Raw genomic sequence first — 26,572 nt, forward strand, 5'->3', positions numbered from 1 at the left:
AAAATATGTTCATTATGATCATGTCTTTACAAATTCCATAATTATTTATTATGGAAACAATCACTTATTATTAAAAAATGACTGGATATCACTAAAATATCAACTAAATAACCGTCCCAATTTAATAACAACCACCTTCTAATTAGCTAAACAATAATAAAATGAGCTGATTCAGAAATAGTTTGGATTGTGTTCTTTTTATTAAGTTGAGATAATCATGACAGATATTTCTTTTTTGGCAATATATCAAATTTTATATGGAAAATAACAAATTGTATCTGTGTCTGAGAAATCACTTTCAACTAAGTTCCCCATTACAAAAACACCTCTCAAGGAAGTGTGTTAATTCCAGATCACATGACCTGCTCCACATGATGTCATTTCCTCCTGAAGAAAATACACAGACTGTCATCTGTGACAAGATGACCCAAATAAAAAAATAACACTGCCAATGAGATTCTACATTATATCTGGACTCTGGCCATGCTAACCATTCCACATCTCCACAAACACAATGCAGCTCAATCCGACTCTAAAAAAGGCCAGAATAAGGAAGCCAGAGTAATTTTCAGTATCATTGTTAAGGTCACGCGACTCATTCAAACGGCAGCACATGACCTGTGACAGCAGCGGCCTATAAATACCCAAGGAGACAAGCAATTACCAATTATTAGTTCACTTTTCACTGCGTCCCATTCACGTCCATTCAGCCGTGTCAACCTGCCTTTCAAGCCATTTTCAGCGCTTCATACGGCAACAGCAGTGAGTGCCTCTTGTTTGCTCCTAAGAGCCCTCAGCATCGACCTTCGCTGGTCAAAGTGCACACAAGTTGTGTCCTTCGCTTGTGTTCCATCACTCAACTGGAAACGGATCCGGTGGAGTTTAAAGAAGAGCTGATGCCTTTGATATCTCCTGCAGCAACTTGGGGCAGGAAGGAAGACAGGAAAAACAAAAAAAAAACAAGAAAGGGGTTGATGTATAATGCAGAAAGTGCACCCAAGCCTGTGGGCAACAACAACTCCCTGCGCCGCCCCTCTGCTCTTCATCCTCCACCTCCCTGCGTTTCCTTGTAGCAACACTTACAGATACATGTGTGTCCCTTATTCCAACTTGGGGATAATTTATTTCAGTGAAGCTGCTGTAACAAAAAAGCAAAATAAGCAGGAACTGTGAGGGGAAAATCTGAACTCTTGGCCGAATAATTGCATATGGAGCTCCTGCAGAGAGTGGAGGGAAAAACGAGAGAGATTTCCAGGACCGGAGTGGCTGCCTGTCACCTGAATATTTCATTCCATGCATGCATGCCAACAGCTCCACATATCCACTCACACATGCACACTCTGAGTACGCTGTGTGCACCGAAACATTTTGCACAGAAGACGCGAGCATGCATGAACACACACGTGCAGGAGTCCCTGGAGCTGGTCGCTTCTCTGAGCAGTGATATATATAGAAGTGAAAGGGGGGGAAAGAAAAGAGGGAGGCAGGGGGAGGACTGTTATGATTTCAGTGGTTCTAACTAATTAAAGAGGCTCCTGACAGAAACAGGAAATTACTGCTGAAGAGGTCAGGACGTCTCTGCGGAAAAGCCTCGAGTGGATATCTTGGTGGGCTTAGTGGCTGGCATTTACTGAGACTTTTTATTGCAGTTTAACTTGTCCAAAAGTGGATAATAATGTGTCTCAAATGATGAGGATAATGAATATGTGGAGGGAGAGCGGAAGAGGAGAAGATGGAGAATGCACCTTAAAGGTTTTCAGCACAAAATACTTGATTTTACTATTGTGTAGCAGCAGAAACAAGACGATATTCTGCCGTAATGTGTCTAAAAACGTGCTTGTTTGCAGGAATCTGTGCATTATATCACAGATTTACCTTTTAATAAGCCACTGTTTTGCCTGCAAGATGCTTCCACAGCCTGCTGCTGCTATAAAAAGTTACATAATTATAAGATTTAATTATGCACATATGGAGAGACAAAGCTTAAGCTTTCTGGGTCATTGTGATGAAATTCAAAAAGAATGCTTATCAGAGATAGAACAGCAAAACAGTGAGTGCTGCAGCTACTGAAGGCCATAGATTTACTGGGATTTATTTATAAATGTTAACTACTGGCTGATCAATCTTTAATCCTCGTGTCGTCCTGCGGGTCAAAATGACCTGTTTTAAAGTTTGAAAATGTGGGAAAAAAAATATAGTTTCACAGTGAAACTTCTGATGTCCACATTCTCAACATTTTTAGGAAATTTTTGAGCATTTTTTTGGTGGAAAAAAAGAAATGTAAAACAAAATGTTTCTTTAAGAACATTCACTAAAAAAATCAACCAAAATCCAGCGAAATTCACTGGATTTTGGTTGATTTTTTGTGAATGTTCTTAAAGAAAATATTAGAAGATTTACTGATATATATGGAATCATTTTGGATATCTTTAGTATTTTTGGAAGATTTTTACTCAACTTTTTGAAAATACTTAGACGAATTTTCTTGCCAAATTTGTTTGTTTTTCCTTTTTTTATTGTAAAACTTTTAAAGAAATTTTTAAAGGAATTATTGGAATTTTCTTCCTGAAGGTTTTGCAAATTTTCAGAAATTTGGGGAATTTTTGCTGAATTTTTGCATTTTTTTCAGACAAAGAAACAAGATTTTTTTTTGTTGTCTGTAAATGAACACAACAGGAGGGTTAAATAAAGCTTTATAGATCAAACAAGAAGACATTAACACAACTTTCAGGTCTTCAGGTTGCAAAAAATCCCATAGTAGGTTTGTATCATAGTTAAACCAAAGTCCATTGGATTAGATCAGCATTTTCTGATTAATATTATGATTTTTTAAAAACAGATTTCTGATTAAAAAGAGGAATTTAATATGGGCTACACTGACCGAGATGCATCTGAAACCTCTTATAATTGGTTACATGTCACACATAACTAATCAGTGTCAAAAAGTTTTCTTTTAATTAAACACACGTAAAATTTAAATTAAAAAATGCATTTCAACTGACTTTTGTGAGTTTTAGTTTTTCTTATTTTACATTCAGTTTTATTGCTAAAGCAAATCTGTTCAGTCTCCTTGATTACTAAAGTTACTAAAGTTATATGTGTCATAACTGCACACATGATGTTTTAGGTCTTTAGATTTCTAACATATGAAACTCTAGAAGTTTTAATCTGTGTTTACGCTGCAGTTTTAAGGTGGAGAAGCTCAGCCGTGATCCTGTTCACTCACCATGCGTCTTCTACCATATAAAAAAAATCACGTGGACATGTTAACCAGTTTGAAACTTGATTTTCAGCCGAGGGGGACACTGGATCATCTTCAGAAATGTGCTGTTCCATCTACAGCATACAACAGAAGTGGGTGTGCAATATCGCTTGAATGTCAAATTATTCACAATGGTGTCACCCTACGGAACCACATTACTTCTAACTTGGGTTGAAAGTAAGAAGATAAAAATTTTAAAATGCTTTCATCAAGTTATGAAGGAACAGTTTAGATTTACTATGTGAAACATGGAGTCCACACAGCAAGTCCTCAGTTCAACAAAAGTCAGTACAGTTATTACAGAGATTTTAATCTTTTATTTTTAACACTTTGTATGTCCAACATGTTCTGCCAGTCTTTACTGACTGCTGGCATGGTTTTGTTGCTCTACCTTAACTTTAAAATACCCCAAAGTGGTTCACAACTTAAGAAGTATTAGCATATTAGCATCACAATATAATTAAACAAGAAACTGCAAAAAGCAAAAGTTCCAAGCAGTCCTTGATGTAATCATCTGTGACGTGACGTTCCATCAAAAAACTGAAACAGATCTGAAATTCACATTGGGATTTTTCATCTGAATCCCTTTATTCTACATGTCTCTTTTAAAAATTCACCAAAAACAAGCCATTAGCAAAAACTAAATTCTGTAAAAAAGAAAAAAACTGCACTGTTCTGCACAACACTGAAGACATAAGTGACTCAGCTGTGACCAGCAATCATGTGACAAAAAAATTCAGGGACTTTTAGGCTGAACTGCAGGCTGTGTTCACACAAAATATAAGAGAGACAAGAATAAAAACAGGCTTAAAATGTGAGCAGTAAATTATCTATAGTGTGTGGAGTCTACTGGTAACACTTGTTACAGATTGTGGGCAGATTTTTTCACTTTTTGTACAATAAATAATAAAAGAAATTCCACTTTTTTATAATCAATGGTCTCCCAACTGTGTCATTTTTCACAGAGGACATTTCTGATTTCCTCTACTTTCTAGTCATGGTTGTGCTGTTTCCATAGAGCTGCAGGACTTTATACTACAGTGGAAAATGAGCCCACAGGGAGGAAAAAATGCACAGAAACTGCCTGAAGTTCAGATGGATAATCTGCAATATTTCAGTTTATTAGTTAGATTTAAGTTTAGTTCTAATACTATGAACATGAAAAGTAACTAAAGCTGTGAAATAAATGAGTTCAGTAGAGCAATCCTCCTCAAAATGCAGAGTATTAAGCAGCATAAAGTGCCCAATAATCCCACTTAACTACAGTACTTATGTAAATGTACTCAGCTGCACTGTTTATCAGAATTTCAAGGAATTTCTTTAATCTCTTTAAAAAGGCTGTCATATTACACAACTGTAGTCACTTCTTTTATAATCTCAGCAGGATATTGTATGAATCTGAGTCAGTAGAAAGCTGATATTTCACCTTTTCCATTAAAAAAAAAAAAGGTTTCAGCTTTTTTCAGCTGCTGAAACTGTTTATCTCTAGAACAAGCCCCGCTGGCTAGTTTGTTCTATAATGTATGAACTCAACAACGGCGCTCAGTGTTGGAGGAAAACTCTGCTTCCCATTTCAGATCAGGGACGTTTGCAGCTAAAATGCACTCGGCGCTCGCCGGGTAACCCGAGGCTGCATCTACACTCCTCACCCCAAATCTGAAAGAGATGCAAAGACGAACCACGCAAAGGATGCAAACACAAACACGAGCTTGTGAACACTCACACTGCACTGCTGTGTCGCTACAGGCTTGACCTGCATGAAGCTGGATCTCATCTCCAAACAGGGAAAAAGAAAAAAAAAGTAGTGGAGTCACCTCAGGTAAATGCCACAAAAAATTAAAAAAAAAAAAAAAATCCAGCAAAGAGGAAAGAAGTTGAAGCTCCACAAACAGGATGGCGACTGCACGAGGCTTCAGTGAGTGTATAATCCAATTAAAGAGGACGTTCTCTCAGTGGAAAACCTGCCCAAATCTGGGTCTTGTGAGCTCTGATGGGCCCCTCAGAAAAAACAAACTGTCTTCCTCCTCATCTGAATTTGCTGCCTGAGTGAGCAGCTGTCTTAAAGGAGTCCTGTTATGCTTTTTTTTAGAGCGACCGGCCGAGTGGAGCTGCTGAGCGGCTGTGCGTGACTAGCAGAGCTTCTATCCTCTCTGCCCACCACCCACTCTGAAAAAACAGGGAGGAGGCAGAGAGGAGCTGAGGGAAAGTCCCAGTGACGTTTCCCTCTCCTCCCTCCCATCATCCCTCTGCTGTGTTTCCCTGCATCTCTTTCCACTTTCACCTCCTCATCATCCTCACTTGTTCCTCCTCCTGTCCTCTGCTGCTTTCTACGCCTCCTGCTTCTCCTACTAAATCCCTCTCCTAAATCCATTTTCCCTTTAATTGACTCCACTCCTGTGTTTGATTCATTCTTCCTCTCTCCCTTCGCGCTGTCGTCTCCATCACCCTTTCTTTCATTCACCCTCCCTTCCCTCGTGTCCTCATTCATGCCATCTGCTATTCTGTTTCATCATCATCTTTCTACTTAACTGTCTCCTCATCCATTCACATGCTTTCCTCCTCCTCCTCCTTCCTGATAGAGTTTTTAGATCACCTCTCTGTGTTCCGTCTACCTCTGAGCGTTAGGGGAATGTGTGGGCGTCTGCAGAAAGCCTCAGATAGAGCAAGTCAGCTCTCACTTCAAAGACCTCCTTTTTATTCTCAGGCTACAACTTTGAGGGTCTTGCCCTCCTTCGCCAGCTGTCCTCTTCATCCCCCGTCACCAAAGCTTCCACCTTCGCCCATTTCTTAGTCAAAACAACATCTGAGAGGGACACTATAGGTGGATGAGAGTCAGCTTCTAAACGTTTTGCTGTGAAGACGTCCTCCGGCAGAAGTGGCTGCTTTCTAGGACAAGAAGAAACAGTAGAAAACCATGCAAGACATGGAAAGCTCCACTGTTTTTAAGGCCTTCAAAAGGAAAACTTCACTTCTCTTTTAATTGATCCATTCTGTGAGGTATTTGATCAATTTCAACCAAATCTCCACAAAATTATGTTCCTACTAGGGCTGGGACTTTAAGAGCGTTAATTACGATTAATTAATTACAGAAAAAATAACACGTTAAATGTAAACGTTACAAATGTTTACATATGTCTATTCATTGATTCAGTCATCAACAAAAATGTATTTGACTTGAAAAATTGTCAGATCTCGCTATTTGACAAAAATGCAATTAATTACCACATTAACAGTGTCTAGATTGTATTTCTGATTCTTTTAATGGCATCTTCACTGAAAAAATGCTTTTCTTTCAAAAATAAGAACATTTCTAAGTGATGTCAAACTTTTGAACAGTACTGTATGTCCAGTCAGTTTCCAAAAATGGGTAATAATTCTTTCTCTCCGGAAAGAATATTTTAACAGTGTCCAAGCCTCTTTCAGTGCATTAACAAAAAAAAAGATAACCTGCAATATATCAATATATTTGGAACAAGAAAAACCCAAGAAATCTGTCAGGTTTGTTCACGTTATGTCATTTCATTCTCTTCAAACAGCTCCAAGTAACATCAGCTAACACAACGGGGTTCATGTCCATGTTTTCAACATGTAGTTTTTTGAAATTATTCTTATTTTCAGCCACCTTTTAGGGAATTTAAAGCCCCAAAACTACTTGGTTAGGTTTAAGAAATGTTAATGTTTTGGGTTGCAACAATCTTCTCCTCCACTTTCTTAAACAAGCGACTGCATCTATAGTGAGGTCAAACTTAACTCTGTGCTGATTATGCTGATTTATGTGACGTCCCTTTTTGTTTGTTTTTTACTGATTTTTTTTTCTCTGCACAAACGTACAAAATATATGTACATAATATATGTATTTGCATTTACATGAAGTCTATAGGCCCCCATTTAAGAGAAATAAAGAAACACAAACAAGTGTCCTCTTTCTAGCTCTGCCTTTGAAGCTGGTGAACTAAAGCGGATTTCTGCTCCTTTGGGAACAATCTGCAGAAAGAAACAGGAAATGCAAGTGAAATGTTTTGTCTCCACCCAGCTCAAAGTCAGATTTTAATTGGCTGGATGTATTTCCTGCTGCGTTTCTGCCTAATGTAGAGCGTAAACTCGACCCTGAACTTGAAGTCTTTGTCTGTTCTGCTGCATGTGAGAGTCTTCAGCATGATCAGCAGCGACCTGAGGGCTGATTTTGGACAAAAAACTCCACATAAGAGAGCTGTGTACTGACATCCATCTTGTTTAGTGAACAAGATTAAAGTTACTTACAGTTCAGAAGTCTGTCTCTGCAGTGAGCGTGTGCACGGTTTGACTGAGATTATGACGCTGATTGCTGTAACAGCGCAGAGTGAGCATCTACAGTATGATTCATCCGTTTCTGTCTGTAAAACCGTTTCAATTTCCAAAAACTTAGGATGGCATCTTTATATAATTTGTTTTGTTCAGACCAGCAGTCCAAAACATACCGTACAGTCCAACAAGAGAGAAAATGTCAATAAAAACCACTGAATGTTTGCCGTATTTTGCTCGGTAAATAACCGCTGACTGTATTAAAGTTATATGGACTGTCCTATGTCAGCACCCACATGTCACTAAAAGCAGCGACACACTTAACTTTCAGCCTTAATACAATTTAATGGCTGAGCTATATAAAAATTCTGCCTTCATATGACTGTCTTGAACAGTAAAATTATCTATAGAGATCAAAACTGTTACTTCTACCAGGCTGTAAACGTGATTATTCCTGCTGTGAAGTTTGACCGTTTAACATTGGAGTCTATGGAGATTGACTCACCGTTGGAGGCTGCCTCAAGTGGACATTTTATGAACTGCAGTTTTTTCACACCATGCTGAGTTTACCAAAACAGCTGTTGTTTTACATTTTATCAGCCAAGCAATCTCCCTATCAGTCAGCTTTATTAAATCAGCTTTTATCATTATACAGGCTGAGCTTTAACATAGTTTCACACAACGGACAGTTCTGTGTAAATGCAAATTGTAAGTTAGTGTTTGCTATTTTTGCTTCTTCGTATCAGTGCCACACACAGCTTCAAGTGTAATTTTTACTTTCCTTCACATGTTGTTAAGACAATGAACAATATAAGCTGCTTTTATACCTTTCTACTGCTCAACAATAAGGGACAGCCGCACACTAATCAGATGTTGAGTAGGTCATCCTTATGCCGTTAAAACACCTCTGACCTGTAACAGGATGGACACAGGATCTCTGCATATCGAACCAGTTCCTCAGCACATATAGACATGATGCCAACTGTCTAATCTTTTCTCTTTGAAAATGCCACCACCATTCCTAGAAGATCCAATGGAGCTAAATATACCGGAAAAGATCTCTTAAAAAGGTAGACCTTTTCAGGTACCATCTAAACCCTTTCCTTTCCTTGCCGAGCACAGATACGAGAGACATAAACTCTCAGTGGAAGGAACTCTTTCCTCTTTCTATTCTTTTTTCATGTGAGAGCAAGAAATTTCAAAGCAATTTCATTGTTCCATGGGCCTTTGTAGCGTGATATAATGCGAAAACTGAGTCTGAAGGACTAAAGCCTTGTCCTTGTTGACCTCGTAAGATTTGCTCTAAGCCTTCTTATCGGTGTACATGATGATTTAATATTTCTTCTGTAGTTTAACACTGCTGGTGCTGCAGCTGAAAGAAAAAGGCTAAAAATATCTCACACTGCAGAAGAGTCAATCTAAACAACGCATTAACGTAATAGAATATGGAATTGTATATAGTCAGATCAACTCATGAGACAGTAAAACTGTTAAGCCTGGTTAGCATTCACATGGTTGGCAGTTATTTGCCATTTGTCCCTTCTGGCTCTTGCTGCAGCAGTGATGTTGCTTTTGGCCTGTGTTATCTTTTAAAGCCCCTAATGTTGGTTTAGGATTACAGTTTTTCCTTCATGTGAGAAATAAACATCTCTGCACTTTTCCATGTTTGGTCATCTAGTGCCAGTACCAAAAATTTCATACGGAGGAGCTCAAGGCCAAGTTCAGACACTCTGAGTTGACAACCAGCTTAGTGGGACTGTGGTTGTCAGGTTTATCCATCCATCCATTATCTATACACCACTTAATCCTAACTAGGGTCACAGAGGAGCTGGAGTCTGTCCCAGCTGACTGAGGGGTGAAGGCAGGAGACACCCTGGACAATTCCTTGTTGTGCTCCTCAAATTCTAGCAGTCAACTGATTGCATTTTTTCAGGGTCAGTAACGATTACTGGTAAGAATGTTTTATTGCCCACTAAGGCCCATATCTAAAGTATTATTAGTTACTGTTTTCCAGACAAGTTTTCTGGGTAATCTGCAGCTGCCTTCTAACTTAGTCGCTAGCCGTTAGCATAGTCTTAGCCACTGTAAAAGCAGCTAATGTCAACAAAAAAAGAGGTAAAAAATTTGATAAAATAGTTACAAAGCGACAAAAAATTGACAGAAACAAGACAATTACACAAATGACACAAACGAGACAAAAAATGACAAAAACGACACACGAAACGATGAATAAAGCAAAGCATAAAATGACAAAAACAAGACAAAAAACACAAGCGTGACAAAAAGGAAACACAAAATGACAAAAAGGAGAAGCAAAATAACAAAAACATGAGACAAATGACAAACAATAACAAAAACAAGAAAAAATATTACAAAAATGAGACACAAAATGACGAAAAAACAGTCTAGTATTTTACTTTATGATCAAAACAATTTGTCATGGTCTAGAAATGATTTTAAATTTATAGTTTTACTAATTTACAATCTGCAGTTAATGTCTTCTCTGGAATTTTTACACTTTGAGGGCTGGATTGGACCCTCTGGAGGACCGATTTTGGCCCGCGGGCTGCATGTTGGACACCCCTGAGCTATAATCAGACAATAAAAATACCAATACTAACAATCAGAAAAAAGCCAAACATCTGCCTCAATAATTGCTCAGGCTGATCCCTAGTTCCTGCTTCTTGCAGAGCATCGTCCTGATGGGGAAACCACTGCTTTTTTTAATGTATTTAATCACAGAGCTGTCGTGAACTCATGTTATCTTCTTGTACTTGCAGACAATATTACTGGATCCTGCTAATCACTGTCACTGGGAAATTAGCCTGTTAGCCTCTGACCTCTCTTACATCAGCGTGGTATTTTCACCGTCAAGCCTGTAGCTGACGAGGTGTGTTTTCTCGCTCAGGCAGCTAAATCAAAATCACTTCCGCTACCCGCTGTCCAATTATCTGACATTTACTCCAGCAGTCACTGAGCTTCCTGTCTGTGGTCTTCATCCTGTATTTAAGTGAGAAAGAGCCTGAAAGAGCAGAAGGTATCTGAATAAACTGATGGGCCTGCTTACTGAAGTAACAATCGTGTGTGTTTCTGAGCGCCGCTTCCTCCTGTTAAATGTCACGGATGTTTTGAATGTCAACTGCCAGGGAGGTACAGAACAGCTTTTGAGTTGCAGCTTCTAAGCGGTTCCAGTTTGGGTCCCCGTTTGGCATTTATCTCAAAGCTACAAGTGACAGTGTAAAAATTCCAGAGAAGACATTAACTGCAGATTATAAATGAGTAAAACTTTAAATTTAAAATAATTTCTAGACCATGACAAGTTGCTTTGATCATAAAGTAAAATACTGGATTGCTCATTGTTCTTTTGTCATTTTGCATCTCATTTTTGGAATATTTTGTCTTGTTTTTTGTTGTTTTTTGTCTTTTTTTGTTCCTCAATTTTGTCATTTTGTGTTTCCTTTTTATCTCGCTTGTCTTTTTTTGTCTATTTTTTGTCGTTTTGTTCCTTTTTTGTCATTTTTTGTCTCATTTGCATCCATTTTTTGTCGCTTTGTAACTCTTTTGGCAAATTTTTCTTTTTTTGTTTTTTCCTGTCATTTGTCTCATTTTTAAAATATTTTGTCTTGTTTTTACTGTTTTTGTCTTTTTTGTCTCACTTATCTCATATTTTTGTCGTTCTGTTTCTCGTTTTTGTCGTTTTGTGTTTACTTTTTGTCTCGCTTGTGTTTTTTGTATTATTTTTGTCATTTCGCATTTTGCTTTATTTGTTGTGTTGTGTGTTTTTTTGTCTCGCTTGGGTTGTTTGTCTTTTTTTTTGTCATTTTGTTTCTTTTTTGTGATTCTTTGTCTCGTTTGTGTCATTTTTTTGTTTAGCTTTCGTCTATTTTTTGTTGCTTTGTGACATTTATCAAATTTTTCATAGCTTTTTTGTTTTGTTTCATGTTGTTTGACTCATTTTTGTAATATTTTGTCTTGCTTTTGTTGTTTTGTTTTTTTTTGTCTGACTTGTGTCATTTTGATCATGAAGTAAAATACTATATTGTTCAGTTCCAGATAGCTGTGACTAAATGTTGTGTTTCTTTGTAGACACTCTGTGATCTGGAAGTTGTAATGTGTAAATAATAAACTGAGGCTGAATGATGTTGAAATTGAATTTATATTTCTTGAGAAATTTCAGGTTGTTCATGATGTTTTGTAAAAAGATAATTCATTAAATGTAAACATTTTCGGAATGTACTTGTTGGCACTAAAACAAAGGGAAATTTTTGGAGTTGTGGTTATTTATAGGTTAGTATGTCATGATTTTACTGGTCAAACTGGGCTGAATGTGGAACCTGAACTAAAATGAGTTTGACACCCCTGGCTAAGTGGATCTCTTGACAAGCTGTAATGTATTTACTGCTCATTATGATTAAATGAGTCCAGGATTTTCTGCCAGAAGTCCAGGTTTAGCATAAGAATGAAATCCATGAAGTGACACAAGCAGAGACGTTGCAGATTATTACAGTACAAAGATGGAAAAAAGAGGTGGGAGTTGACCTAGATGCAACATCAGAGCTGCAACAAATAATTCACAGACTCAAGCATCGCTTCAATGTTCATGAATGGAAAAGCAGATTGAGACAGGAAGACCTCCCAAATCTATCCCAGTTCTTTTAGACAAACGGGACCAAGATGCTGAGTTTGAGCCCTTTGTGTATAAATTATGTTGAGCTGTTTCATCAGTACGGAATCTAATGAGAAGATGTGGAGTACAGCCGGTGCAGACACACTGCTTAGGCACACGCATGCATGCTTATCCAGCCTCGCACAAAACAGAAAATAAGCTGTACACCATTTACGCTCGGGGGTGAGTCGACCAGACGCCCGCTCAAGTTAACCGTGTAGCGTTTTGCACGATAATTTTGAGCTACTGAGCAAATTACACAAAGGCTGCTGTCTATCACAAAGGACTGCAGTGAAGAAAAGCTGTGATAGTAACACAATAAAGGGACAAAGATTCACTCATTCATTCATTCTTCAAATCGTTCAGTCCATTCAAGCTTCAGCAGAGTTACAAGCGACTTCCTCCAGCTCGTCGTGAGGGATCCCCAGCTGCTCCCAGGACAGATGGGAGATAAAATCCCTCCAGCGAGTCCTGGATCAGCCTCAGGGCCTCCATCCTTCCAGCTAACTGTGCCTGTTAGACTTGTAAGGCATCCTTAACAGAATCACCTCAGCTGGCTTCTCTCAACATGGAGGAGCAGTGGGTCTCCTCTGAACTATTAACAGATTTCTGAATTTCTCACCCAATTTCAGGTCAAAAACTCATCTCAGCCACTTGTATTCTCTATCTTGCCCTTTCACCTAAAGCTCATGACCACAGGTGAGGGTAAGGATGAGGCTGACTGGTAAATCAGAGTGTTGTGGAAACTACACTCAACCTACCGTCAATCTCACAAACCCTTAACAAGACCCTGAGACACTTGAACTCATCTATCCTTAAAAGCTCTTTTTAAATACAGATACATTTTACTAATCTTGTGAGGGGAAACTGTCTTATCTCATACCCCAGCTTGTTAGGAGGCTGGGGTCAGTTACACTAAGGCATCCCTGATGGGCAGATTGGCAGTGCAGGGGCATGAACCAGACGAAAGCGTTTAACATTTAACCACCACCTTTAGACATTTTCCTGAAAAGATGTTAAATGAGTCAGCATTAGTTGGATTAAAGACTACAAGTTTAAAAATGAAACAAAATCGGGACAGGTGCAGTTTGTAGTCTTGCTTTCCCAGCCTGTTCTATGGAACATAATGCAGCTTCCAATCTGGTCGTGGGAGGACTTTATAAAGTGTAAAAATTCCAGAGAAAACACTAACTGCAGATTGTAAATTAGTAAAACTATTTCTAGACCTGACAAGTTGTGTTCATCATAAAGTAAAATACTAGATTGTTCATTGTTCTTTTGTTGTTTTGCATCTCAGTTTTGTAAAGATGGCCAAGATGGCCGCACGTGCGGACGCAGCGGCTTTGTGCTCCCACCTTCATTGCTTAGTTATATTTTGTCTTGTTTTTGTTGTTTTTCTGTCTGACTTTCGTTGTTGGTCTCATGTTTTTGTTGTTTCGTGTTTCCTTTTTGTCTTGCTTGTGTTCTTTGTCAATTTTTTTGTTGTTTTGTTTCTTACTTTTGTCATTTTTGGTCCCACGTGTCATTTGTATAATTTTTTGTCTCATTTTTATCGTTAGTCCAATTTTGGCCCTGTGTAACTTTTTTATCTAATATTTTGTCTATTTTTTTTCTTTAGTTTAGTGTCTTTTGTCTCATTTCTTGTCTCGTTTTTGTCATTTTGTAATATTTCGTCTTGTTCATGCCGTTTTTCTGTCTGACTTTTGTCGTTGGTCTCATGTTTTTGTTATTTTGTGTTTCCTTTTTGTCTCATTTGTGTTTTTTGTCTTAATTTTGTCATTTTGTGTTTTGCTTTATTCGTTGTTTTGTGTATCATTTGTGTCATTTTGTGTTTTTTTTGTCTCGCTTGTGTTCTTTGTCCTTTTTTTGTTGTTTTGTTTCTCGCTTTTGTCACTTTTGGTCTCTTTTGTGTCATTTTTTGTCTCGTTTTTGTCGTGTATCCATTTTTTGTCCCTTGGTAACTTTTTAGTCTAATTTTTTGTCTCTTTTTTGTTTTGTTTCGTGTCTTTTGTCTCATTTCTTGTCTCATTTTTGTCATTTTGCATCTCATGTTTGTAATAGTTTGTCTTGTTTTTGTTTTTTGTCTTTTTTTGTCTTACTTTTGTCATTTTTGATTTGAAATTGAATTGATTTTTTCTTCAGAAATTTCAGGTTGGTCATAATGTTTTGTAAAAAAAAAAAAAAAAAACTTAAAAGTGAGCATTGTCAGAACGTACTTTTTTGCATTAAAACAAAGGGAAAATTTAGAGTTGTGGTTATTTATAGGTTATTATGATGTGATTGTACTGGTCTGGCCCACTGGAGATGAAATTGGGCTGAATTTACTGTTCAAAAAACATTATTTTTCTCACACTGAACATGCAGCTCTTCACAGCGTCCTTCTGAAATCCTGTTTTAGTTTCTGCCTTTTTAATGCCTGACTTTCAAGAAGCCTGGTCTGCTCTGATTGATCACTTGTTCCAACAAAAGTCAGGCAACGTTGGCTACATACCATCAGTCCAAATCTCTGAGTACAGTGATGTATCCCTGAAGGAAGGGCTTTAGACGGGGAATAATGGAGCCCTGTGAGGAAGCTGCTCATTCTTTGTTTGAGGGCCAAACTAGCCGCTCAGCAGGTGTTATGCAAATGTGGTGATGTAGATAAGTAATGAGCCGTTTCAGGCAGGTAAGGACCAGTGCTTTCTCTGGACATTAGATTTTGTAGGTTTGCAGATTTTTTTCATGCACAAAGCACCTATAAAACACATTCAAGAAAAGAGCAAATGCATCATATGAGCTCCTAAAACTGACAGAAATAGCCCTAAATGAGCCTGTAGCAAAACACAGCTAAAGTTTAGTTTTTGCACAGAAGCAATTTTCTGTTTGTAGCCTGGACAATTATCCAATGAAGCATCGAGTCATGCAACCCACAGAAAAGTGTTGGGCTCTGAGAAAACATGGAAACACCTGTAAATGAAAGTATAGTCACAGTCTGGTCCTTCAGGTTTTAAACAATGGATGAGTGAAGTCTTCAAAAACATTGCAAATCTTTGTCTCGGAGCTTTAAGGAGAATTCATCAAAGAGAACTGAAAAGGGATAAAAGCGTGTTTAAAGCAGGTATTTTTATTTTATTTTAACAGGCAGGCAGCACCACAGAGGAGGGGTCTTGAGAAGATTTATAGGAAGTAAAAAACATTTTAAAACAATGAGAAACAGCTAAATTTAGTCATATTTATTAAAAACGTTTTTAAAAAACTGTTATTCGGCTTCTCCTACCTCCTGTTTCTTTACTCAGTGCTACAGTTTACACATGGATATTTCTCTGACTTATGTATTCTGACTGCAACTAAACTACATTAAATTACTGTAAAACAACAGGTTATTAGGCTGTTGTGTTGTTTTGTGTTGCTGCTATGCCTGTGTTTGGATAGTTCTATCAGTGTCATTGTGTTAAATTATTGGTAGCGATCAATGCACGAGTCTGAAAAGCTTTTCTGAACCCATCTTAGGTACAAACTAGAGCTGAAATGATTTAGCAAAAATTTTGATTATTGAGAACAGGAGTGTCAAATTCATTTTAGCTCAGGTTCCACGTTCAGCCTAATTTGATCTCAAGTGGACCGGACCAATGAAATCAGAGCATAATAACCTATAAATAACCACAACTCCAAGTTTTTCCTTTGTTTTAGTGTAAAAAGTGCATTCTGAAAATGTTCACATTTAAGGAATTATCTTTTTTTTTTTTAACAAAACATCATGAACAACTTGACATTTCTGAAGAAAAATCAATTCAATTTCAAATCAAAATGATAAAAGTCAGACAAAAAAGACAAAAAAACAAGACAATATATTACAAAAATGAGATGCAAAATGACAAAAACGAGCCACAAAACGACAAAAAAGCAACAAATGACACAAACGAGATCAAAAATGACAAAAGCGAGAAACAGAACAACAAAAAAGTAGACAAACAACACAAGTGAGAAAAAAACACAAAACGACACAAATCAGAAACAAAATGACAAAAACATGAGACAAATGACAAAAGTCAGACAAAAAATGACAAAAAACAACAAGAACAAGACAAAATACTACAAAGATGACACAAAATGACAAAAGAGCAATCCAGTATTTTACTTTATGATCTAAACTTGTCATGGTCTAGAAATTATTTTAAATTTATAGTTTTACTAATTTACAATCTGCAGTTAGTGTCTTCTCTGGAATTTTTACAGTTTGAGGGCCGGATTGGACCCTCTGGAGGACCAATTTTGGCCCGCGGGCCTCATGTTTGACACCCTTGATTTAGAAGTTATTTGTCTTTTTTTTTTAGGGATTCACAGGTTCTAGCTCCTTTGAGATTTTTTCAGGTTTTGAATAACGTTGGGTTCCAAAAGTACCTTTCTTATCATCGACAAATAGTCAGATAATTGAGAAAATGCCTGCCAGATGAATAAATAACATAGAAACATGACAGGATGCTTTTGTGTGTGCAGCAGAAGAGAGGAAATGAGGTGTATTTTTGCTGTTGTGTTTCATTTCCACCTGTAATAATCTAAAAAGCAAAGGTTGTGGTGTCTATATTGAGACGTGCAGGTGTCTTATTCAATCTGAAAACTAAAGCTGGAACAGATGACAGAGCAGAGGGTGACTCATGGGCTGAGATGTTTTTCCCGCTGAACAGACTGAATCCGAGCTGAGATGTCGCTGCTCATTACGTGTTTTTGTTCACACTGATGGGATCTTTGTCCGTTCATAAAGATTCAGGAAATGCTGCACAAAATTAGCACATTTAGACGCTAAATAAATCTTATAATAGTTCACTTGTGGGTTTGACTCCACATGAATATCTACAGATACATGGCTTTAGTTAAAACAGGGGGGTCAAACATGAGGCCCGCAGGCCAAAAGCGGCCCTCCAGAGGCTCCAATCCGGCCCTCAAACTGTAAAAATTCCAGAGAAGACATTAACTGCAGATTGTAAATTAGTAAAACTATAAATTTAAAATCATTTCTAGACCATGACAAGTTGTTTTGATCAGAAAGTAAAATACTAGATTGTTCATTGTTCTTTTGTGTCTCATTTTTGTAATATTTTGTCTTGTTTTTGTTGTTTTTTTGTCCGACTTTTGTCGTTTGTCTCATGTTTTTGTGTTTCCTTTTTGTCACGCTTGTGTTGTTTTATTTTTGTCATTTTGTGTTCTGCTTTCTTTGTCGTTTTGTGTATCATTTTATGTTTTTTGTCTCGCTTGTATTGTTTGTCTACATTTTTGTTGGTTTGTTTCTCGCTTTTGTCATTTTTTGTCGTTTTGTTTCTTGATTTTGTCATTTTGTGTCTTGTTTTTGTAATATTTTGTCTTGTTTTTGTTGTTTTCTGTCTTGTTTTTTGTCTGACTTTTGTCGTTCATCTCATGTTTTTGTTGCGTTGTTTCTCATTTTGCATTTTTTCTCCCTTATTTACAGGTCGTTATGATTTTACTTCTCCAGCCCTCTTGAGATCAGATTGGGCTGAATGTGGAACCTGAACTAAGATGAGTTTGACACCTGAGTTAAAGGATTCCTCTGATATACTGAACATCCTGAGGAGCTGCTCAGGGATTCAGAAGAAGACTTTGCTGCTCTCTGCTGGAGGAAATAAAGAATATTAACTCCACATTGCAAAGAAAAAGCAAGACTTTTGCTCAGAATGCAGGAATGAAACAGAAAATAAACCCTCATCTGATAGGACTGTTAGCTTATTTGGATTTTTGTGTCTCTAAAAGTGAAATTTTAGAACTGTTTTTACTCTCTACTCTGTATATATAATGTCTATTTCTTGTCTAGAACATCCTGGATGAAGGATATTTCTCTCTTTCTGGGTGCTTTCTGCTTTCTCTAATCCAAACATTGCATCTAAAGACAGCCTTTGTAATGTGTTGCACAGATTATGAGCTGATCGATGATTTTCTTTTGTGCCCGTCTGGAGCATTTCCGCCATTTAATATAGATTTTTAGCAGAATTTGTGCCTGTAAAGGGAGAAAAAATCCATCAAATTACCGCAAAATAGTGCAAAAGCAGATGAACATGAACATGGGAAGAGAAACGATGAAAAAAGGAGGGAATTTTCCTCTTTTCTTGTGGGTACAGAGCTGGCTGAAGGTCTGTCATTAAGCCTGTCCTGTGCAGCAGCAGCTCATAACTACAGTAATACGGCAGACAGGTCTAATATGTGGCGAGCGAAGGCACTGGAGCTACTGCAAATGCATCCTAGATTTCTGCAAGCACTAGCAATTTCCTCTCCATTTTCCCCACAGTCACGCAGCAGCTCTGTGCTTACTCTTGTCGGCTGCATACTGAATATCAAATGCCACGGCGGTGCTACATAATTCAAACTGCAAACCTTTATTATTCTGGGGTGATGTATTTTCTTCCTCGCTCTCAGAGACTGTTCATTAGATTACTGGGAAAATGGCAAAACTCCAAGATTAGCGAGCGCTGACCTTGAGCTTCACTGCACCAGAATGTAACTTTGGAAAATGTGAGAAACTACAAGAGCTTTGCAAGAAAAAATACTCATAATGAAGCGTTTTCTGTTGTTCAATGTGAGAAAGAGTTGATATAAAGTGACATTTTAAATCAGGGGTGTCCAACACGCGGCCCGCGGGCCAAAAGCGGTCCTCCAGAGGATCCAATCCGGCTCTCAAAGTGTAGAAATTCCAGAGAAGACATTAACTGTAGATTGTAAATTAGTAAAACTATACATTTAAAATCATTTCTAGGCCATGACAAGTTGTTTTGATCATAAAGTAAAATACTAGATTGTCCTTTTGTCATTTTTGGAATATTTTGTCTTGTTTTTGTTTTTTTGTCTGACTTTTGTTATTTGTCTCATGTTTTTGTCATTTTGTTTCTCATTTTTGTCATTTTGTGTCTCATTCTTGCTATATTTTGTCTTGCTTTTGTTTTTTTTGTCTTTTTTTGTTTGACTTTTGTCGGTCTCATCCTTTTGTCCTTCTGTTTCTCATATTTTTGTCATTTTGTGTTTTGCTTTATTCGCTGTTTTGTGCATCGTTTGTGTCATTTTGTGGGGTTTTTTGTCACGCTTGTGTTGTCTATTTTTTGTTGTTTTGTTTCTCGCTTTTGCTATTTTTTGTTGTTTGTGTCATTTGTATAATTTTTTGTATTGCATTTGTCGTTTGTCCATTTTTTTGTCGCTTTGTACCTTTTTTGTCTAATTTTTTGTCTCTTTTTTGATTTGTTTCGTGTCGTTTGTCTCATTTTTTGCCATTTTGCATCTTATTTTTGTAATATTTTGTGTTTTTCTTGTTTTTTGTCTTTTTTTCCAAATTTTTGTCATTTTAATCATAAAGTAAAATACTATATTATTCAGTTCCAGATGACTAAATGTTGTGTTCCTTTGTAGACACTGTGATCTGGAAGTTCTAATGTGGAAATGATAAACTGAGGCTTAATGTTGCTGAAACTGAATTTATTTTTCTTCAGAAATTTCAGGTTGTTCATGATGTTTTGTAAAAAGATAATTCCTTCAATGTGAACATTTTCAGAATGTACTTTTTTGTACTAAAACAAAGGGAAAATATGGAGTCATGGTTATTTATAGGTTATTTTGCTGTAATTTTACTGGCTGAATGTAGCCCCTGAACTAAAATTAATTTGACACCTCTGCTTTAAAGCCTCCTGATGCAGTCAATCATACTGAATTCAAGATGCATTTTGTTTTTCTACCACAAGATGGCAAACTCAGTGTCTCACCAAATCCAAACGGAGAAAAACAGATAAATCCTCATCCAAACGCTTCATTATCTAACCCTCACCTTGATGAGAAAAGAGAAGACAACTCTTCAAACTTTCCTTTTTCTTTGCGTCACATTAAACTTCCAATGACTAAGACAGGAGGCAGTGTTCAGAAGGTTGGTGGGTTCAAAAAATCCTCTTTAAAAGCTAAATAAACATTAGTGTCAGCCTGGAATACAGTGTGCTGCCTGCAGTCTTCAAACAGCAGCCAGAGCATCTTTAATGAAATCTGGTCGAGGCTGCAGAGCCGAGAAGCAGCAGAATATTACAGAGCTGTGACAGAGTGGAAAAGTCCAGGTTTAAAAGTGTCTTTCTAAAGCGAGACGTCTGCTTTTCCTTCACACAGTGACACCTCTGCTTTAAGATGACAGTTTATATCTCTATTTAACTAAAGCTGTAAGCCAAACGCTGACATTGTTTGAAGTCAGTTTTTAGACGGTGTTTTTCAATTTTCTGTCTGTTAAACCAGAACACGCTTTGATTTAAGAGGAAGACTGAGAAATGTCTGCAGAAAGTGTGAAATTAAAAGAACAAGACCTACTTTTGGATTCTTCAGTCACATCCCGCAATACAAAACTCACTACAAGACACCCTTTATGAATGATTCAGGGGAGTCAAACTCATCTTAGTCCAGGTTCCATATTCAGCCCAGTTTGATCTCCAGTGACCAGTAAAACCACAGCATAATAACCTAGAAATAACCACAACTCCACGTTTTCCCTTTGTTTTAGTGCTAAAAAGTACACTCTGAAAATGTTCACATTTAAGGAATTATCCTTTACAAAACCTTATCTGAAATCTGAAATTTCTAAAGGAAAATAAATTCAATATTATGCCTCAGTTTATCATTTACACAATAAAAGATCACAGTTTACCTACAAAGGAACACAACATTTAGTCACAGCTATCTGGACCTGAGAGATAAAATATTTTACTTTATGATGAAAATGACAAAAAAAAAAGACAAAAGTGTTTTTTGTCATGTTCCTTCTGTCAGTTTTTGTTTTGTTTTTGTCCATTTTTTTGTCGCTTTGTAACTTTTTTGTCTTTTTGTTTTGTGTCGTTTGTCTGGTTTTTGTCATTTTGTGTCTCATTTTTTGAAATATTTTGTCTTGTTTTTTGTCAGATTTTTGTTGCTTGTCTCATGTTTCTGTCACTGTTTCTCATTTTTGACATTTTGTGTTTCCTTTTCGTCTCGCTTGCGTCATTTCTATATTTTTTGTCATTTTCTTTCTCTCTTTTGTCATTTTTGTAATATTTTGTCTTGTTCTTGTTTTTTGCCTTTTTTTGTCTGACTTTTGTCGCTTGTCTCATGTTTTTGTCGTGTTGTTTCTGGTTTTTGTTGTTTTGTGTTTCCTTTTTGTCTCACTTGTGTTTTTTGTCTTATTTTTGTCATTTTATGTTTTGCTTTATTCATATTCATATCGTTTGTGTCATTTTGTGGTTTTTTTTGTCTTGCTTTTGTTGTTTGTCTACTTTATTGTCATTTTGTTTTCCCCTTTTGTCATTTTTTGTCTCGTTTGTGTCATTTGTAGAATCTTTTGTCCCGTTTTTGTTGTTTGTCCATTTTTTTGTCGCTTTGTAATTTTTTTGTCTCATTTTTTGTTTATTATTGTTTTATTTTGTGTCATTTGTCTCATTTTTGTCATTTTGTGTCTCGTTTAAGTCATTTTGCATCTCATTTGTGTACTATTTTGTCTTGTTTTTTTGTCTGACTTTTGTCATTTTGATCATAAAGTAAAACACTATATCATCAGTTCCAGATAGCTGTGACTAAATGTTGTGTTCCTTTGTAGACACTCTGTGATCTGGAAGTTGTAATGTGTAAATGATAAACTGAGGCATAATGTTGCTGAAATTGAACTAATGTTTCTTAAGAAATCTATATAATATTTTGTAAAAAGATAATTCCTTCAATGTGAACATTTTCAGAAGGTACTTTTTTTGCACTAAAACAAAGGAAAATTTGGAATTGTTGTTATTTATAGGTTCTTATGCTGTGAATTTACTAGTCCAGATCACTTGAGATCAAATTGGGCTGAATGTGGAACTAAACTGAACTAAAATGAGTTTAACACCTCTGCCTTAAAACCAAAACAATGAGCTGAAAGACTCTAAAAGGATTCTTTCATACATCCATTTCTGCCTTTCCTATCATTACTTTGTATTGTAGCGCCAAGCAGAATGTTAATAGAAAAGTAGATGAGTAATCTTTAACATCTTGCTCTGTTTCTTTTCGTTGCTTCATAGAAATAAATAGAGTACAGTACTGACAGCAGCAGGACTGTCTGTCTGGCTGAGGACCCTGAATCATAACTGCCATAATGCTGTCTTTAAAGCAGCTGAATCCCCGTTATGAGCTGCCCTCCGTCCTCTGCTCTTAATTGTGCGACATGAAGTACGTCGAACAGCTCGACAATTAGCTGGAAATGGGTTGACACGGCAACGCCCTAATACCCATTTTACACTTGTGTGTCAATAGAAAGTGATCATTAACATGACAGATTACATCTCTGCGCCTCCAGATTAGACTGCCGGGCTCTGAGCACGCTCAGATCCAGGGTAAAATGTCCCTCGCTGCCTCCCGTAATTTGTTTTGGGGTTGGACTGAAATAAATGTCAGGCCTTTGTGAGCCCTGACACGAGTGTTTAGCGGGTTGTTTTACAGCACAGATGTCTGACAGGTGAAGACAGAAGTGTAACATTTGACAAAGAGGCCGTAACGAGCAGGCGAGGCAGCGAACGACACCGACAACATTAATCTTCATCTGGGTGTTAACAGCTGAGGTTTCCATTATTCCACTAGAGTTGAATTAAAGGATGATGGAGCCAAGGATGAGTGTGAGTCGGCAAATAAAAGGTGTCTCTGAAAACTAACCTGTTGGTGTTTAACCCTCCTGTTGTCCTCATTTACGGGCACCAAAAAATATTGTTTCATTGTCTGAAAAAAAATTCTGCAAAAAAAATTCCACAAATTTATGAAAATTTGCAAAACCTTCAGGAAGAAAATTCCAATAATTCCTTAAAAGTTTCCCTTAAAAAATCCCCCAAATTTGGCAAGAAAATTCTTGTAAACATTTTCAAAAAATGAGTAAAAATCTTCCAAAAAAATCCTAAAAATATCTAAAGTGATTCCATATATATCAGTAAAACTTCTAAATATTTTCTTTAAGAACACTGACATAAAAATCAACCAAAATCCAGTGAATTTCGCTGGATTTTGGTTGATTTTTATGTGAATGTTCTTAAGAAACATTTTTAACATTTCTTTTTTTCCACCAAAAAATGTTCAAAGACTTCCCAAAAATGTTGAAAATGTGGACATCAGAAGTTTCACTGTGAATTTTTTTTCCCCACATTTTCAAACTTTAAAACAGGTCAGTTTTGACTCGCAGGACGACACGAGGGTTAATATTGGACTAATGCACGTAAATTGATCAAGCAAACCCTTTTCCACCTATATACAAGTGAAAAAGGGGTAAATGTTTTTTTATTGGCTGCAGGTTTTTATGTATCCTGATTTTAGAGGAATCTGCAGCCTTCTACTGCCGGCGTCCTGAAAATGAATCATTTACAGCCGATGTCCCGAACAGCCAAAAAACATGTTTCAGCTATTAGAACAAAATCCACTGCAGCTGTAGCTGGGAAGACTTTGATGTAAGCCCAAATTATCCTTTATTTTTTTCTTTTTTTGGGGGGTATCCATGGAAACAAGATCACTACACTGAAGATCACTGCTTTTTAACAGCAAAATGTTTTTTTGTGATGATAAAGTTGTATTTATGCGGCAGTTTATCAGTTCTCCAAAGGGAATAAAAGCAAGTTTGAATTACTTCTTGTCATGTGGAATTTGTCGTGAGCTTTTTAACCCTTGTGTTGTCCTGGGGGTCAAATCGACCTGGTTTAAAGTTTGAAAATGTGAAAAAAAAATACTTTCACAGTGAAACTTCCGATGTCCACATTTTCAACATTTTTAGGAAATTTTTGAACATTTTTTGGTGGAAAAAAAGAAATGTTGAAAAAAATCTACCAAAATCCAGCAAATTTCGCTGGATTTTGGTTGATTTTTATGTGAATGTTCTGAGAGAAAATATTAGAAGTTTTACTGATATATATGGAATCACTGTAGATATTTTTAGGGTTTTTTGGAAGATTTTTACTCATTTTTTGAAAATACGTACAAGAATTTTCTTGCCAAATTTGGAGGATTATTATTATTTTTTTTAATAAAACTTTTAAGGGAAAGGAATTATTGGAATTTTCTGCTGAAGGTTTTGCAAATTTTCAGAAATTTGGGGAATTTTTTGATTTTTTTCAGACAAGGAAACAATATTTTTTGATGCCCGTAATTGAGGACAACAGGAGGGTTAAAGGAACAATTAAAATCCACAAAATAATTTTTAGTGTTTTAAATTAAATCACACAATTGCTCAGTTTTCACCGGACCAGAAAAATGCACCGTCATGCAACAGTAATGTAACAGCAAAAACAGAAAGAGGAAGATGTTTTTTCTGTGATGGACGGCCAACATTAAGACACTGATTCATGATTGAGCTCAAGTAAACCCAACAACGCATACTTCAAAAATAGAAAATCCCTCTAAAAACACATTAAAAAGCAGCTGCCATTGAGTAAAACCTGCATAATAAACACATTTTATAGGTGAGCAGGAAACCAAAACATCCCATGGAGATGTAATTCTCCCGGTTCGATTACTGGCCGTGACCTTTGCTGCCTCTCATACTCGCTGTGTTTCCTGTCCGTCACATCATAATCCAATAAACGCAAAACAACAACAACTAAAATAAAAATCACCACGTTCTCCACACTTACGCCTCGCTTCATGAGCCGGAGCCTCGGACCGAAGAAGCACCAAACAGGCAAATGGAAAAAGATTCCCTGTGCAACCATCCAACCAACCGCTGTCTCAACAACACCATCTGTCCCAGATTAATTGTGCAGCTGTACAGTGTTCAGTCCCACTGTAATCCAAGGCCGGACCAAGTCAGCGGGGGGTGAGACAGAACATCTAAACAGAATTCAGAGGTGATAATTGACAGCGTGACGAAGCTTCTCACCTCAGCACCATGGGACAGACTCCTTTTCCTGAGGGCCGGGGAGGGCTCGGCTGATCGTAGAGGAGTCAGACCTCCGTTCTTCAACGGCTCCCCTGAGGGCGACTTTGGTACAGTCCACACAGGAACACCATCTGAAAGACGACAGGGCAGCGTCAGAGCCGACACTGGCGTTTAGTTAACGAGTGGAATCTACAGTGACTTTAGGTTGAAAGAATCAAAGGATGAAAAATACTCCGATTACTCTCCTATTTACATCTGACATTTAACCCTCCTGTTGTCTTCATTTACGGCACCAAAAAATATTGTTTCCTTATCTGACAAAAAATCCAAAATTCAGCAAAAAAAATTCCCCATATTTCGGAAAATTTGCAAAATCTTCAGGAAGAAAATTCTAACAATTCCTTAAAAGAGAAATTCGCTGGATTTTGGTTGATTTTTTTGTGAATGTTCTTAAAGAAACATTTTTAACATTTCTTTTTTTCCACCAAAAAATGTTCAAAGATTTCCCAAAAATGTTGAAAATGTGGAAATCAGAAGTTTCACTGTGAAAATATGTTTTTTTTTTTCCCACATTTTCAAATTGTAAATTTGCAAAACCTTCAGGAAGAAAATTCCAATAATTTCGTAAACGTTTCCCTTAAAAATTTGATTTAAAAAAAAAAAAATACCCCAAATTTGGCAAGAAAACTCTTGTAAATATTTTCAAAAAATGAGTAAAAATCTTCAAAAAAAATCCTAAAAATATCTAAAGTGATTACATATATATCAGTAAAACTTCTAATATTTTCTTAAGAATATTAACATAAAATCAACCAAAATCTAGCGAAATTCGCTGGATTTTGGTTGATTTTTTTTGTGAATGTTCTTAAGAAACATTTTTAACATTTCTTTTTTTCCACCAAAAAATGTTCAAAGATTTCCCAAAAATGTTGAAAATGTGGACATCAGAAGTTTCACTGTGAAAATATATATTTTTCCACATTTTCAAACTTTAAAATGGGTCAAATTTGACCTGCAGGACAACAGAAAGGTTAAACAATCAAAGGAGGATAATGAAAAATACTCCGATTACTCTCCTATTTACATCTGGCATTTAATACTGAGGAGTGTGAATTACTGGCAGAGTCTAGACAGCAGGAAATTGAGTGTGTGCGCTGTGTGTTTAAATGTGATATTTGATCAATGTTATATCCTGCTCTGCTGTATTGATTCGACTCGGTCAAACATTCAGCGGTGAACAGAAGGATGAATCATTCTGACTCTGGTCCACAGGAGATAAAACGTTCTGCAGAAATACAAAGAAATCAGCATTCTGTCGCAACTTAACGGAGCCTTTAAACCAGGGGTGTCCAACATGCGGCCCATGGGCCAAAAGCGGTCCTCCAGAGGGTCCAATCCAAAGACATTAACTGCAGATTGTAAATTAGTAAAACTATAAATTTAAAATCATTTCTAGATCATGACAAGTTGTTTTGATGTTAAAATGAAAAACTAGATTGCTCATTTTGAG

At 36.8% G+C, this 26,572-nt stretch overlaps 1 protein-coding gene across 2 annotated transcripts in view; it reads right to left on the reverse strand.

Annotated features, from left to right (window-relative positions):
• Positions 1-26,572, reverse strand: part of LOC111584929 (oxysterol-binding protein-related protein 10) — a 101,078-nt gene that overhangs the window by 11,936 nt on the left and 62,570 nt on the right. For both annotated transcript variants that reach the window (XM_055017942.1, XM_055017941.1), the window contains one exon: positions 25,063-25,193. In XM_055017942.1, the coding sequence (XP_054873917.1) occupies positions 25,063-25,193 (131 nt within the window). The remainder of the gene's footprint in view (positions 1-25,062; positions 25,194-26,572) is intronic.

The sequence above is a fragment of the Amphiprion ocellaris genome, chromosome 15 (assembly GCF_022539595.1).
Source record: "Amphiprion ocellaris isolate individual 3 ecotype Okinawa chromosome 15, ASM2253959v1, whole genome shotgun sequence".
Taxonomy (NCBI): domain Eukaryota; kingdom Metazoa; phylum Chordata; class Actinopteri; family Pomacentridae; genus Amphiprion; species Amphiprion ocellaris.